Source organism: Mauremys reevesii, linkage group 7 (genome assembly GCF_016161935.1).
Source record: "Mauremys reevesii isolate NIE-2019 linkage group 7, ASM1616193v1, whole genome shotgun sequence".
NCBI lineage: Eukaryota > Metazoa > Chordata > Testudines > Geoemydidae > Mauremys > Mauremys reevesii.
In genome coordinates, this window is record NC_052629.1 from 112,036,342 (window position 1) to 112,051,628 (window position 15,287).

Below are 15,287 nucleotides of genomic sequence, written 5' to 3' on the forward strand. Positions count from 1 at the left end.
TGGGGTTGAAGCAAATCTCTCCACAGTGGAAAGTACAGGAACCAGTTTATGCCAAAAGCAGCGGCGCCCGCTGCCGCGGCTTGTGCTCGCTGCGGGCTGCCTGGGGCTGCCTCCGTCCGTCCCTCTTCCCAAGCCCGGGCTGGCGCGGGGAGACGAAGGGGTCCCAGGGAACCTGCGGGGAGAGATCAGCCATTAACACCCCCCCCCCGGCTGTCGCTAAGCGGGACCCACGCGCCGGCCTCGCACCCGCCCCACGTTAACCCCGCCGCTGCCGGCAGCGCGAGGCAGGTTCCTCACGGGACGTGACACGGTGAGGGGCGCCCGGCCCGCCGCTCTCCCGGCCGCTCCCGCCCCGCTGGGCGCCAGGGGTCGCTGTGCCGCGGCTCGTCATGGCTGCGGGTCCACGCGATTCCCCGGCGGCTCCTCCTCCTCCCGCCCGGCGGCTTCCCAGGCTCCTCTCCGGGTAAACAGCGATGGCTGCCGAGGAGGGAGGCGGAGAGCCCGACAACAACATGGGGAACCACCTGCAGCTCCTACCCGGTAGTGGCCGCTGCCGCCGCCCCGGCCCGGCTCCCTGCGCGGGGAGAGAGCGAGGGACGGGCTGGGTGAGGGGGTGGAGAAGAGGAGCTCGGCTGGAGGGGGGCGCGGGGGCAAGGGGCCCTGTGGGAGGGGGGGCTCCAGTGGGGGGCTGGGCCCTGTGGGATGGCGGCTGCTGGGGGGGGCAGGGCCCGGTGGGATGGGGAGCAAGGGGCTGTGGTGTGGGACAGGGCCCTGTGGGATGGGGGGCAGAGGGCTGCGGTGGGGGGCAGGGCCCTGTGGGGTGGGGTCAGGGGCTGCGGTGGGGGCAGGGCCCTGTGGGGTGGGCAGCAAGGGGCTGCGGTGGGGCAGGGCCCTGTGGGGTGGGGTCAGGGGCTGCGGTGGGGCAGGGCCCTGTGGGGTGGGGGCAAGGGGCTGTGGTGGGGCAGGGCCCTGTGGGGTGGGGGTCAGGGGTTGTAGTGGGGGGGCAGGGCCCTGTGGGATGAGGGGCAGACGGCTGCGGTGGGGGGTAGGAGTCTGTGGCACAAGGGAGCAGGGGGCTGCAATGGGGGGAGGGGCCTGTGATGCAGGGGTATCAGGGGACTGGGTGGGATGTCAGGAGCCTGTGGCACAGGGGTAAGAGGGATGTGGTGGGGGGGCAGGAATCTGGCATGGTGGGGTATGGAACTGCAGTGAGAAGCAGTGGGGCAGGAGACTATGGTGCAGGGAGGGGAAGAACAAAGGGGGAGTGTCATTTTTGGGGGCCTCTGAAAATGTCACCAGGATCCAGAAGCCTAGGACATCATTGGGGAATAGGGAGTGGGTCTGGGTGGTGGAATACTGCAGCACTGGTATGGTGGGGAAGCAAGTGAGAGGTCTAGGGAAAGGTCTTGGACTCGTGAGCAGAGGAGGGAGAACTAGGAAGGGAACCTGAGGACTTTGGCAGTGGAGGAGGGATTGCAGTATAGTGGGCTCAGTGTAGAATACTAATAATAGAGGGACATGATATTAAAAGAGATGTTTTTCAGTGGGGGACTAGGCATCATCACATTAGGGGAAAGTAGGAGAGAACAGGTCCTTTGGCAGACGGTGAGGTTGGAGGAAGGGAAGGAAGACAGGCTGTGTTAGGATGTGGTGTTTATGACTGCTTATGTACAGCCATCCCTCCTGGTTTCAGGGGTACTCTGAATCTGCCTCCAGGAGAATAGCCCTGGCAGAGGGCTGCTCTTGTTCAGAAGAAGGAGCAGCAGCAGCATCTACTACTGTTTTCACTTTTACTTTTGTTTGTGTGTATTGAGGAAGCTTAGACAGAAATGGGAGGCGTTCTCTGATTATTTTTTTTATTGCTGCTCATGTAGTTGCAATCAGTATTTAAGCAGGGGGTAAGATATGCAGAGGAAACAGTGCTTTGCAAATGAAGCTGCAGTCTTTGAGCCTTCATATGTCATGTCATTGTCTAGTATTGGCTTGCTGCTTACTTACAGCGGGGAATGTACAGAAGTTAAACATCAGCCAGGAGCCAGCATAGAAGGGAAAAATAATTAAATATTGAATGTGTGTTAGAAGTTAGGAATGGAAACTTTATCTTTTAGATCAAGTCCATGCCCATGTAAATGGAGAATTGGATATTCAATATATGATTTATGTAAATCTATGATTTACGGGAATGCTGAGCACTGATTCAAGGAGAACTGCAGGTACCTTTATCTATAGCTCAAGAGTTACTATGTTAGTTTGAAGTCCAAGAAGAAACTTTCAGTTTGATCACTGTAAATCTCACTAATAAGCAGGGAAGCTGGGATGGACCGTGGTTAAAGCACTTAACTCAAGAGATCTAGAATCAATTCCTCCTCCTGCCACAGACTTTCTGTGTGACCTTGAACCACTCAAGATAAGAATTTTAAAGCAGACTAAGTGCTTGTCTGCATGGGGAAATTTGCCAACATAAGGGAACCACTATAATTATACTGCTATAACTCCCCATGTGGACACACTTCTTTTGGAATGAGTGCCTTCTCCATGTTAGTTTATGTTGGTTTGGAAGTGGTCTGAATTAATCTAGAAAAAGGCATTCCTATTCCAGACTAAGTGTGTCCACATGGGGAGCCAGACTGATATAGTTATAACAGTAAATTTCCTGTTGTGGATAAGCCCAGAGAATTAGGTGCTTAATTGACATTGAAATTCAGTGAGTGGGGTGCCTAACTCCCTTAGACGCCTTTGAAAGTGCCTGCCTTAATCTTTTCCCTGCACCTCCTTTTCCCAGCTATAAAATTAGGTACTTTCTTACCTCACAAAGGCATTGAGAGTAAATTCGTTAATATTTGTGATTGATGAGATACGTTTGAGTAGGTAGATTAGTGATCTGCCTTTTACAAAGTAAATGTAAGGTCTGTCATGTGGTTTGAATATTATCTTGGGTACTTGCCCTGACTTTGGCATAGTTTTAATATACTAAAGGTCACATTTTACTTTCAACTGAAAAATCAGATAGTTTCTTTTAGGTAAGAGAAGGCAAGATGTACTCTTTCTGTCTTCCCTCTCATTTTTTTTCTGATAAAATTTTGTAGAAAGTAAAGACACTGATGCTCTTTCAGTGTTCACATTGTGCTACTGCAGTAAAATGAGTCATCATTCCTCAGAGGCTTCCAGGCTCATTCGGCCAGCACACCGCAGTTAATATATATTTTGGCAATGCTGTGCAAAACTTTGCAGGACACAACTGATTTTTAATCTACAAATGATGCTTTCTAGTCTCTCTGTTTCAAACAAACAAAGCATCTCTTTTTCTCCCTACCTCTTTTTTAAAATTAAAAAAACACAGAAACCCATTACCCAGTGATATAACTGAATGAGAGTTCATTTAAACCAGAATATCATTTTTACATGGAAAGAATCAACTAGCAAAAATCTTTTGGGTATGAAGTTTTAAAAAAGGAGGGCCTAATGCTGACTTGAATACAGTTGATTTGATAATATACACAGGACTTCTCCCTGGAGAAAGTGGGAGACAACTCTAAGTAGAAATTAAATGTGTTTCAAAAATAACTGGGAAGATGTCTAAGTGTTTAGAGCTCCAAAATATAGTTAAGACAGTATAGGAAATGAGATTAGGGGGTTGTCAGACCCGGTCAATTCCTATTAATATGCATTCTGCACTGAGAATTGAGCCAGCTTGTTAAAATATTCATATGAGAGGGAGAAATGTGATATGTGCAAGGTTCATAACACAGACAAATCAGTTCATTTCCTCCTATGTGGAAAGTTATGTAAAATATATTAGCACAACATTTTCAAATGTAATTTACTCCTGGTGGAATTCTGCACCAACAAAATAAAAATTCTGCACACAATATTTTAAAATTATGCATATTTTATTTATCAAAAATAACACAATATAATCACACTAGTTTAAATTATTTTTGGTCATTTATTTCAAAATACTTGTCAGTAAGTGTGTCTGTAACAATACAGAAAACAAAAAAGATTCAGGAAATATTTTTTAACAAATAGATTCCTTATTAGGCATATTAATACAGAACTCTGAGTAATAATTCATTTAAACTACAATACAGAAATGTATTTTATGCACCATTCAGAAGCAATGCAAAGGCTTGGGGAGGTCAGGGGTAACGGAGGAGCTGAGGGAGAGGGAAGTAAATTGCTGGAAAGGAGCCTGGGTGTGAACTTGGAGGGTTGTTGGGTATGGGTGGGAAAAGCATGGAACAGGTTTTGGGGGGGGAGAGGGGAGAGATTGTAGGGAGCTTCCCCCATGCAGACTCTGGCTGACCCCTAGCCTCTCCCATTCAGTCAGGCACATTTGCCACTGTCCCCCATGCAATGTACTTCTTCCCCACTCAGCCACCCTCTGTCCCTATGTAGCTCTACACCCCCTCCCTTATCACCATGTGGCCCTGGACCTCCCTCTCCCATGTGGCCCTGTTCCTCCACTCCCATTCAGCCCCTGCTGTGTAGTCTGTCTTCCCCCACTAGCCCTTATGAGCCCCTGTCCCGCCCAGCACCCCATGTTGTTAGTCTCTCCATAGCCCCTATCTCCTGACCTGGCCTGACTGGTGCTGTGAAGAAGGCAAGCTCTTTCTATTCCCTAGCTGGCTGGGAGCTGCTGCTGTGGACTATCGCCACAGTGCCTTCTGGTGGGCAAAAGGTGGAACTGCGGAAATTATTTTCTGCTGGGAGCTGCTGCTGTTCTTGCGCCAGCCACAGTGCCCTGTGGTAAGCAACAGGCAGAACTGCAGCAACATTTTGGCAGAAGCTTTTTTTCTGTGTAAAAAATTAAAAGTATGCATGGCTCATTAATTATGCACACATGCAGTAGCACAGATTTCCCCCAGGAGTAGTAATTGTCCACTGGAACATATAGAAAACTGTCAGCCAAGTACTTGGTAAAGCTTGCATCTGTGGCATTCACTTGTGATCGGTGAAGAGGAGAATTTAAGAAATGCCATGTTCACTGCTTTTGCAATCTATTCAATATTTACCTTATTTTAAGATCATTTACAGACACATCATATCTTAAAAGACATGCAGGTTGTCATGCATCATCACAGAGTCCCAGAAAGGCTGTTGGTTTCTTTCTCATTGTGCCCCTTTACCTCTACTTTTGAAAACAATAGGGTCTTGGTAAGGGAAGGTTTATGTAGCCTGCACGTCCATTGCTGAGAATAGAATTGTTCATCCTGAGACATCTTACTTTTATAAGTCTGACCTGTCTTATTGTGATTTAGAAATAAGATGCAGTTGCTAATCTTTGTCAATACTTGTGGTTTGTATTTATTACTTGATTTTGTTGTCTTTATTTTAAAGAACATATGAATTATAAAGACAAAAGCTGAGCAAGAAATCTGTCACAACCCTTATATTAGGTCCTTTCTGTGTTGTAGTTCAAGATCTGAGTGATGTATTTCAGCACCCTTACAATAGATTCACTACTCAGCATTTATTGCTAGAATCCTGCAAATCTATTTTAGACAGCTTACATGAAAGCTAGGCATGAATATATCATGTGAAGGTCATTTTCATTCCTCTTCTGAAGAAAAAGTATGAGTATCATGCAACTAAAGGAGAAGTGTTGTTTAATTAGCTCATTGCACTATATGGATATAAACCAGGGGTCGGCAACCTTTCAGAAGTGGCTTGCCGAGTCTTCATTTAATCACTCCAATGTAAGGTTTCGCGTGCCAGTAATGTTTTTAGAAGGTCTCTTTCTGTAAGTCTATAATATAACTAAACTATTGTTGTATGTAAAGTAAATAAGGTTTTTTAAATGTTTAAGAAGCTTCATTTAAAATTAAATTAAAATACAGAGCCACCCGGACCGATGGCCAGGACCCGGGCAGTGTGAGTGCCAATGAAAATCAGCTTCCGTGCCACCTTTGGCACGTGTGCCACAGGTTGTCTACCCCTGAATAAACTAACAGTAGCCATTATGTAGTCAGTGGTCATGCCTAGAATGATCACTAGTTAGCAGTTTATAGAGATGTGTATTACTTTGATTTTCTCCACTGTAGGTCTCTTACATTTAATACAGTAGAAAAATATTAAAATTTTTAAGCACATTTTATATGTAACTGAAGTAACTATTGCGAGCACCGAATCACTAAATACTTCTCTTATATAGGAGATGTATTTACTACATATAGATTAGAAGTAAAGGACTAAAAAGGACATTGCAAATTTAAAAATCACACTTTTGTCTGAAAATATTTTTAGAAGTAATGTGTTTAATTACTGTAATGCAAGAGATTACTACTTTCCTCCAGTTTTACATATTATTTACTTTTGTATTTGACAGCAATTTCTAAAGAATCAAGTTAATAGCTTTCCTTCATAGTAACTTAGTTTCACTTACTGATTTGTGTGGGTGTTTCACACAATGATGAGAGGTTAACAACAACAACAAAAAACTTGGCCAGAACTATTGTCTGAGGGGCTCAAATGGGCGTAGAACTTGATATTTCTTTTAACTCATTTTGTGTAGATACTACTACGAACTTTTATTATGCAATTGTCTACATTTCAAAGTACTATAAATGTAATAACATTTAAACATCTTGCCATATAGCCTAGTTTTCTGGGTTTCTTCAGTTAATTTCCTTACATAATGTGAGTAAAAATTTGGAATTAAGAAGTACTACTTTGTATTATAATTGGACATCTTTGGTGACAATATTGTTTCATGTAATAATTGCTGCTCCTTTTTCTGTTTGGTGCCTTGAAAACATATTACCAGCACTTGACTGTTTCTGTGAAAATGTGATTCTGTGCAACATCAGGAAAATAGTTTCCCAAAAAAAGGAAAACTCATTTGTTTTTCACCAGTTTATAAATATGAAGACTATTTGCCTACCGAAGGATATATTCCAGGGATGCTGTGTATCCTCTTTTTCCTGATGCTTTGCGTTTTTGAGGCAGCTTAACACTTGTTGGATGATGTTTCTTCTTGACATTCTGTTTCCTGATTGCTAGCAGAGAGTGAGGAAGAGGATGACCTTGAAATGGAAGTTGAAGATCAAGACAGTAAAGAAGCTGAAAAGCCAAACATTAATTTTGACACGAGTCTGCCAACATCACATGTGGTATGTGGTTTTTCTGTGTGCCTTCCACAGCATCTTAAGCATTCTTGTGAAGAGGTTTTGATCCAGTTGTATGTAAATATACAGGCCTGGATTTAATTAAAGGTTTTGAATAAATGCGGTGGCATTCCTAGTGTTGTCAGGTTACTTAGACTATTCTTTCAAATATTGTCCCAGGAATCCCTCCTTTTAGTTATAGTAGTAATGGAATAGAGACCCTAGGTACATATAACTAACTTGAACTTCTACAAGAAATGAATGGTGGGTATTTAATTTAGCACAGTTCTAGTTGGTGATCTCCATCATATACTTAATGGATCAGGGATTATATCCTAAGAATGGCCGCAGTGGTCACCCTTATTTTCAGTATAGAATCGAATGGCTACTTGAAGCCACCACCCTCTCATGTATAATTGGGTCTTCCAGAGTAAGGTTGTGGCATTTTGACAAAGCACTAAGTGTTCACGGCTGTAGCCTCTGGCGTGCCAGTTCTGTCTGAAAATAACAGACTTCACACATCCAGCAAAAGTATATCAAAGTTTCAGAACTAATTGAAAAATCTTCAATTTAAATATAATTCGAAGTTTTTACATGCTGGAAAGGCCAAGCATTTTAAAAAAATCAAACACAGTAAAAAGTCAAGGTTTCATAAACTTGAATGGGCACCATCTCTAGATAGCAATGTGCAAAATTATGTTTACTGTAAGGCCAGCAGAACAACCTGTAAAATATTCCTTTGACATTAAAATGTTGCAGGATTCCTGCACTCTTGTCCTTCCACTTGTCTTAGAGTGTTACTAAATCAATGGGCATTTTTAAAAAGCGACAAAGAGTCCTGTGGCATCATATAGACTAACAGACATATTGGAGCATAAGCTTTCATGGGTGAATGCATGCTGACGAAGTGGGTATTCACCCATGAAAGCTTATGCTCCAATACATCTGTTAGTCTATAAGGTGCCACAGAACTCTTTGTCGCTTTTTACAGATCCACACTAACACGGCTTCCCCTCTGATGATGGGCATTTTTGTAACTTAAGTGCAGCTTGCAGGCCAGAAGCCCCTTATGGAGTGCTTGCTGATGAGCTGCAGGGAACTGACTGATCATTTGGCAATGGTTCTCTTGCTCATTTCTAGCTGTTAAATCATTATATATTTTCCTAATATTACTTTTCCATTTAAGCAATTGGTATAGTTGCCACAGGAATGTTATGTGATCTCAAATATAAGATGGGTACACGTGATTGTGAATGTGAGGGAAGGTGACCTATTAATATTAAGATGCAGTCCACAAAGAACCCCTGTATTAATCCATTAGAACCAGTTTTTTATAATCTTTATTCCTTCATTGTTCAATATTTTTAGAAACTTTGCAAATACTATTATGTTGTCATCTCCTCAGGCTAGACGTTTGGTCTTGCTTTATACCTATTAAGCACCAAAACTTCTTGTAGCTTTCAAAAGTAATATGCTGTGATATATATTTTTTGCTTTACAGTATTTGGGTTCTGATATGGAAGAGTTTCATGGGAGAACGGTGCACGATGACGACAGCTGTCAAGTGATTCCAGTGTTGCCCCATGTGGTAGTGATGTTGATTCCTGGACAAACCTTGCCTCTTCAGCTTTTTCGCCCTCAAGAGGTTAGCATGGTGCGGAATTTAATTCAGAAAGACAGAACCTTTGCTGTTCTTGCATACAGGTAAAATACTCAATAGTTACTGGTGCTATGAAGCTTATGTTTTATCACTGATTTCTTTGGGCAGAATATTAAAAACAGATGGCTGAAACACTTCTGCAATATATTACATGCTTTAATGGCTTATAGAGTTGTGTGTTAGAAAACCAAGTTTGCCTAATTATGTAAAGATTTAATTGGTTTGTTTGATGACATCATCACAAACATAATCCCTTTTGAAATATGGAGGATAATACATTTTGGGTTTTTTTTATGTGAATATTTTATTGGTTTAATTAAATGTTTGAATGCAGTGCCCCTCTTTGCTTAAAATGAAAAGTCTCAGGGTCTGGAATATAAGGACACAAACCAGAGGTTAGCTTCTTATTTTCTAGAACTTTATTTATTTAAAAGTGTGTTTTGCATGTGTAATCGAAAGAATGTATTTCTGATTCTCTTTTCCGCAAATTAAAACCACAGACCGCATAACTTATATGTAACATACTTAGACATATGATTCAAATAGAGCTAAGGCAAATGAGGAGATATTGGAGCTAGTGTGTGTGCGTGCGTGCGCGCCTGCCTGCCCGCCAAGATGTCAGGCTTTTCTCATTGCTTTGGTTCTTAGCTGTCCCTTGTTGTTTTCTCCCTTGTTTCCCCTTCCCCTGTCATAGGCAGTGTACCCTGGAAAGATGCTGTTCTTGCCATGTGCCTCACCGCCATATAAGAGCTGAGGGGTCTCCATGAGTCCTAGTTAAAACAGTCAAGTTGCAATAGCTCCTCCTTCCTTCCCTCTTTCACTCCCCACCTGCACCAGCCAAAGAGATGTTCCACAAGGGATTAGAAAGAAGTAGAAATATGGTTTGCTTTCTGTACAGTAGCTGATGTGGGGAGAAGCCACTGCAGCCCTCAGTATCTGAAGGTCTTCTCAAACTCCAGCAATCTTGGGAGTGTTAACCAAGGTTCCTCACTTCAGAATCAAGTCCTGCCTATGTATTGCCCAGACTGGTTAAGAATTTGCACCTCCCCCCCGGCCCCCCCCCCCCCCCCGAGATGTTACTAGATCATACTGGGAGCAAGAGACGCTATTTTCAGAACCATACAGTCTTAAGAATTTGTTAGTATGTTCATTATCAATTTTAAAGACAGAATTGTGTTTGTTATGATTATGTCATGGCAGAATCATTCTCCTTGGAGATCAGCCGTGTGCTGAGTCTGAAGGGGTTTTTTGCTAAGTAATTTCTCAATAATTGGTAAACACACAAAATAAACAAAATTAGACTTTATTTTTTAAATGAAAACAAATATTGCTTCCCCTTTGTAATAATTCAGATAGCTGAAGAAATTTTCCTCCTCAAAGTTAAAAACAAAAACAGTTTTAGGCTAAGATGAAGCATGGATAATTTCAGCTCCAAAGGAGACTTTTTAAGAAAGTGATGAATGAGTGAAAAATGGAGGTGGGGAGGGTTAATGGAAGTTTAGTGAACACTACCTACCATACAGATTACAATGTGTATCTTATGCTCTTTTTTAGCAATATACGTGAAAGGGAAGCACATTTTGGAACAACAGCCGAAATATATGCCTACCGAGAAGAACAGGAGTTTGGAATTGAAACAGTCAAAGTGAAAGCAGTAGGAAGACAGAGGTTCAAGGTGCTTGAAATAAGAACTCAGTCAGATGGGTAAGAAAATAGATAATGTATGCATCTCTGTGTTTAGCAAAACTAGTGACTTCATAGAATCATAGAATCTCAGGGTTGGAAGGGACCTCAGGAGGTCATCTAGTCCAACCCCCTGCTCAAAAAGACTTCTAGCACTTTTTGTAATTGGTTGGTAAAATATGACTCTGAAGAAATTTTCCCTCTGAAGAAAATTTTTACTCTTCCCAATGCAACATTTTAACTGTAGTGCTGGGAAATCATGCCTCTCAGGGTCACTGAACTGATTAGTCATTACGGATCAGGCTGTATTTTTAAGGTTGCCTGACGCTGCCTGTTATAAGACCCTGTTTTCAGTAGACTAGAACTTTACAAAATGTTAACCGCAAAATGGTTCATCCATTTCTGAACTGAGGCTAAGGAAAAATACACTGATTTGCTGTGTTAATTTTTTTTGGCAGCTTCTTCTTTTAAAAGATTTACCCACCGCTGCTTTGGAACAGGGACTTGAAATTTGGCCAAGGGCATGGCCTTTGTGTCAGGAATGTGCTTTTTGCCATCCCCATGAAAACACACCCAGATTTGGTCAAGTTATAAGCCCTTGAAAAATCGCAGTTCTCACTTGTTCAGTAGAGATTTCCTAGATTTTTAGCAGCTAAATTCCATCTCTGCACATATCCCCATTATGCACATATGTTATGAAATAGTATGTGATAATGTAATTATAGACTATTTTTTCCACAGGATCCCTGCCTCTTTCAATGCAGAGAATGGACCTGCTTTGAGGGTGAATCAGGGTTATATAGTGAAGGAGACTGTTGCCTGTAGGACCACTGGTTTGTTGCAAATGTTTGAACGTTTGTAGTGAATGAGGTAGGGGATTACAGAAAGAAAAAGAATGTCATGGTTAAGTCAGTTGAGTGTTGCTCTGGATAACTGGTTTCTGTCCCTGCCTCTGGAGTTCATGTGTGATGCTACTCAAGTCACTTAAACCAAACTTGGTTACTAATTGTGAGTTCCTCATTGCCTTCCTGACTAAGTCTCTGGAGTCTGATTTGCAGAAGGTGCTGAGGACTCTTAGTTACAACTGATGTCAATGGGGGCTATGCTTTGAACATATGAAGTGCCATATAATAGTAAATGCTCGGGGGGAAAGGGAAATCAGGTCCTCAGCATCTCAAATGGGGCACCCAAAAATTAGTGGATACTGTTGACCTTAATCTCTGTGTCTCAGTTTCTCCATCTGTAAAATGTTGATGATGCTATGCCGTCATCTCACACAGGTATTGAGGAAATAGATTCATTAATGTTTATGAAGCACTTTGACACTATAATGATGAGCACCATAGAAAAGCCAATGAGGAAGTTAATTCTGTCTTCAGAGCAGGGAGGAATAAGTGTGCAATAAATAAGGCCTGGGGCTATTTGTTGAACAGTAAGGAGAAATTAAAATGTTGAATAGCTGCTCAATAAGTAAGCACATCCATCCTGTGCACTGAATTAGGCAGAAGTCCTGTGGGAAAAGTAGTATGTGATCATGTAATTAAAGACTGTGTATCACATACTCATAAGAAAAAATAAAATTGCACAGGCAACCTTCATTCTGTTTCATTTGAGCTAGCCAGTATATTTACCTGTGGGGTTTTTTTTGTTCTAAATTGCGTTCAGCTCCAGAGGAGCAGTATCTCCATACCTTAGATGTCAGGCAATGTTTAGCCTTTTATCTGGACAGGACTAAAACAATTTTGTGCTTTGCATCATTTGTTTGTGTCATATGCAGACCACATGAGGGTTCAAGCAGTCTCTTCACAGACTGTCTCCAAATGGATAACATCCTGCATCAAGATGGCATACGTCTGCTCAGCGGGTGCAAGCTTGTTCTGTGAGGACTCAAGCAATGTCCATAGCGTTCCTCAGTGACATTTCCATATTGGAAATATGCAAGGGTGCTATGTGGTCATTGATACATTCTTTCTCAAACCATTACCCCATAACCTCATATTCCACAGTGGATGCAAGCTTTGGTAGTGAGGTCCTGCAGTCTGAGTTTAGGTAGACTCTGAGCACCGCCTGCTGCAGCTGGGGGACACTGCACTTCTGCTTGTGTCACCTAAGTGGAATACACAGCTGCATCTACTTGAAGAAATGGGTATTTGTTGTAACTGGTTCTTCGAGATGTGATGGAGACCTGTATTTCACAACCCACCCTGATCCCCTCTGCATCAGAGTGTTGTTTCTGGGCATTCAGTGTGAAATTACTCCATTGGCGCCTCCTTCTCCTCTGTATTAAACACTAACTTTTGTTCCTTTACTTTACCAGTTCACAGTTTAGCTTTCCCATAATGTAATCAATTTCTTATCTTATCTCACTGCTTTGTGATTCATCTCCTTCACTCCACCAATGATGTCAGCCTCTTTTACCAGCTTGTCATTTCTCCCATAATCACTTCTCACCTTCTTCCATGCTGCCCATTATGCATTAAACACTATTCCCTAATCAATTTGCAAGGAAGTTCTCTGTTCTCTATTATGATGCCTGTGGTTAACTATATAATGATATTGGCTAGATTGGTGGCCTGTAGGTGATTCATTAAGACCTCTTGTCTGCTTATTTAAAAAAAAAAAATTAGACACTTCTAAATTGTGCACTCAGTTGAGAATATATGCAACCTTGTATTCCCGGTACTGTCACGCATGTATTCCACTTTCTCCTTCTCCTATCAGGAGTGCAGGAACAATTGGTATAGTGGGGGTGCTCAGAGCCATTGAACCAAACTGTGAACCCTGTATACAGTGGAAACCACTTCAAGCGTCACCCCTAGTTCCAGCACCTATGTCTCCAGTTATGTTCTACACCTTGTTGGATCTTGTCTTTATTTAAAATGTAACCACTCTGGGTTAGAGACTGTATTTTTCTATATATTTGTACAGAGTGCTGCACTGTCCCTACTGATGACTATGGGTGGTACCAAAATACAAATAATATTTTCATTTCTAAATTTACATTTAGAAATGAGATTTCCTGTCCACCCACTTCAAAGGAACAAAGTAAATGTTTGCATTCATTGCTCAGCACAGCAACATTCTTTTTAAAAAGAGGCATTAGAATATCAGCTAATTGAGCAATCTGATTAACTAATCATTCTGTTACTTTACAGTAACCTTAAGTAAAAGATTAAATAATTTGTTGCCATTTACAAAGGCCAGTACTGCTCTGCTCTTCCTAACCCTCTAATTTTTTGCTTATCTGTCACTGATCATTTGAATTTTGAAACAAGAAAGTTGTTGTTTGAACACAAGATGGCAGTACACAGTTAACCACAGTAGCAATCACATCTGTTATGAAAATTGACTATCTGAAGGTGGCAAAGATACAGCTGTTGTGTTCTGCTGCTAGAATATTTTACTATGGCAATTACATTCTACACGTGATTTAGAAAGTTTATTATCCCACAGCAAAATATGAATCAAGAATATGTGAAACCTTAAGGAATTTGGTTTTTAGGTTTTTAGAACTAACTCAAGATAGAGTCTAAAAATTATCTACAAACAAGATATTGTTTAACTTTTTAAAGATTAAATTTATTGTAGTGCTTCAGATCTTGTAATATAGTCTCCAACACATGTTCAGTTTTGTTGCATAGTTGGGGAGGCATTCTTATATTTGAAACTATTCCCTGCACTTACACCTTGTACAACAAATACATAGTTAATATCTCCAGTGTGCTGTATTAAACTTCCCTAGAGTGACCTTTGAACCACAGTTAAAAATCAAAGGTTACCTAAGTATATTTCTCTTGAACCTTTTTAAACCTTTCTATTCTTTAAGTCACATAAAGTGACTATCAAAAACTAAAGGGTGCCATTCTTTTTTTTTATTGCTCACTTTCATCCTATTATTTATCTTCAGTAAATATTAAAATATCACTTTAGAATATGATCAGCATTTGTAGTCAAGGCAACAGTTACTACTAAAAATATGCAATGGGAAAGTACACATTAAATATACCAGAAAAAAGAAGCAGAAATCTAAGTCTCATGCTTTTCTTGTTGAGTTGAAACATGTGGAATCACACTTTTAAGCTGACAAATTCATTTTAGTATTTTAGCATTCTTGATGCTGTGATGGGTTGAATCACGAAAACCACCTGGGAGCTTCCACCTCTTGTGCCCAGACTACTTCTACCCCTGCTTTCCCTGCCAGCTCAGGGCCCTGTCTTGCTGAGCCAGACACACCGTCTGCTCCAACAAAGACCCAGGTTCTGAATTACTTGCCCCAAAGCTGCAGGCTTCACTGAAGGCACCTAACAGAAGTGTTCCTGTCTTTAACACCTAGATGCCCAACTCCCAATGGGGTCTAAACCTAAATAAATCCATTTCACCCTGTATAAAGCTCATTCAGGGTAAACTCATAAATCGTTCACCCTCTATAACACTGATAGAGATGCACAGTTGTTTGCTCCCATGGGTATTAATACATACTCTGAGTTAAGTAATAAGTAAAGAGTGATTTTATTAAATACAGAAAGTAGGATTTAAATGGTTCCAATTAGTAATAGACAGAACAAAGTAAATCAAGCAAAATAAAATAAAACGTGCAAATCTATGTCTAATCAAACTGAATACCGATAATCTCATCCTCAAAGATGCTTCAGTAAGTTTTTTCCTCAGACTGGACACTTTCCAGGCCTGGGCACAATTCTTTCCCCTGGTACAGCTCTTGTTCCAGCTCAGGTGGTAACTAGGGAATTCTTCATGATGGCTCCTCCTCTCTTTGTTCTGTCCCTTTATGTATCTTTTGCATAAGGTGGGAATCCTTTGTCCCTCTCTGGGTTCTCACC

At 41.5% G+C, this 15,287-nt stretch overlaps 1 protein-coding gene across 7 annotated transcripts in view; it reads left to right on the forward strand.

The window, feature by feature from the left end:
* The first annotated feature begins 314 nt into the window (after window positions 1-314).
* Window positions 315-15,287, forward strand: part of CRBN (cereblon) — a 41,156-nt gene continuing 26,183 nt past the window's right edge. The window contains exons 1-4 of one of the 7 annotated variants that reach the window (XM_039482997.1): window positions 315-540; window positions 7,003-7,112; window positions 8,608-8,810; window positions 10,321-10,470. In XM_039482997.1, the coding sequence (XP_039338931.1) occupies window positions 474-540; window positions 7,003-7,112; window positions 8,608-8,810; window positions 10,321-10,470 (530 nt within the window). In that variant the 5' untranslated portion in view covers window positions 315-473. Of the gene's footprint in view, window positions 541-1,286; window positions 2,214-4,733; window positions 4,750-6,003; window positions 6,910-7,002; window positions 7,113-8,607; window positions 8,811-10,320; window positions 10,471-15,287 lie in introns of those variants that run through there. The other 6 variants (XM_039482998.1, XM_039483001.1, XM_039483002.1 and 3 more) reach the window with 6 other exon arrangements.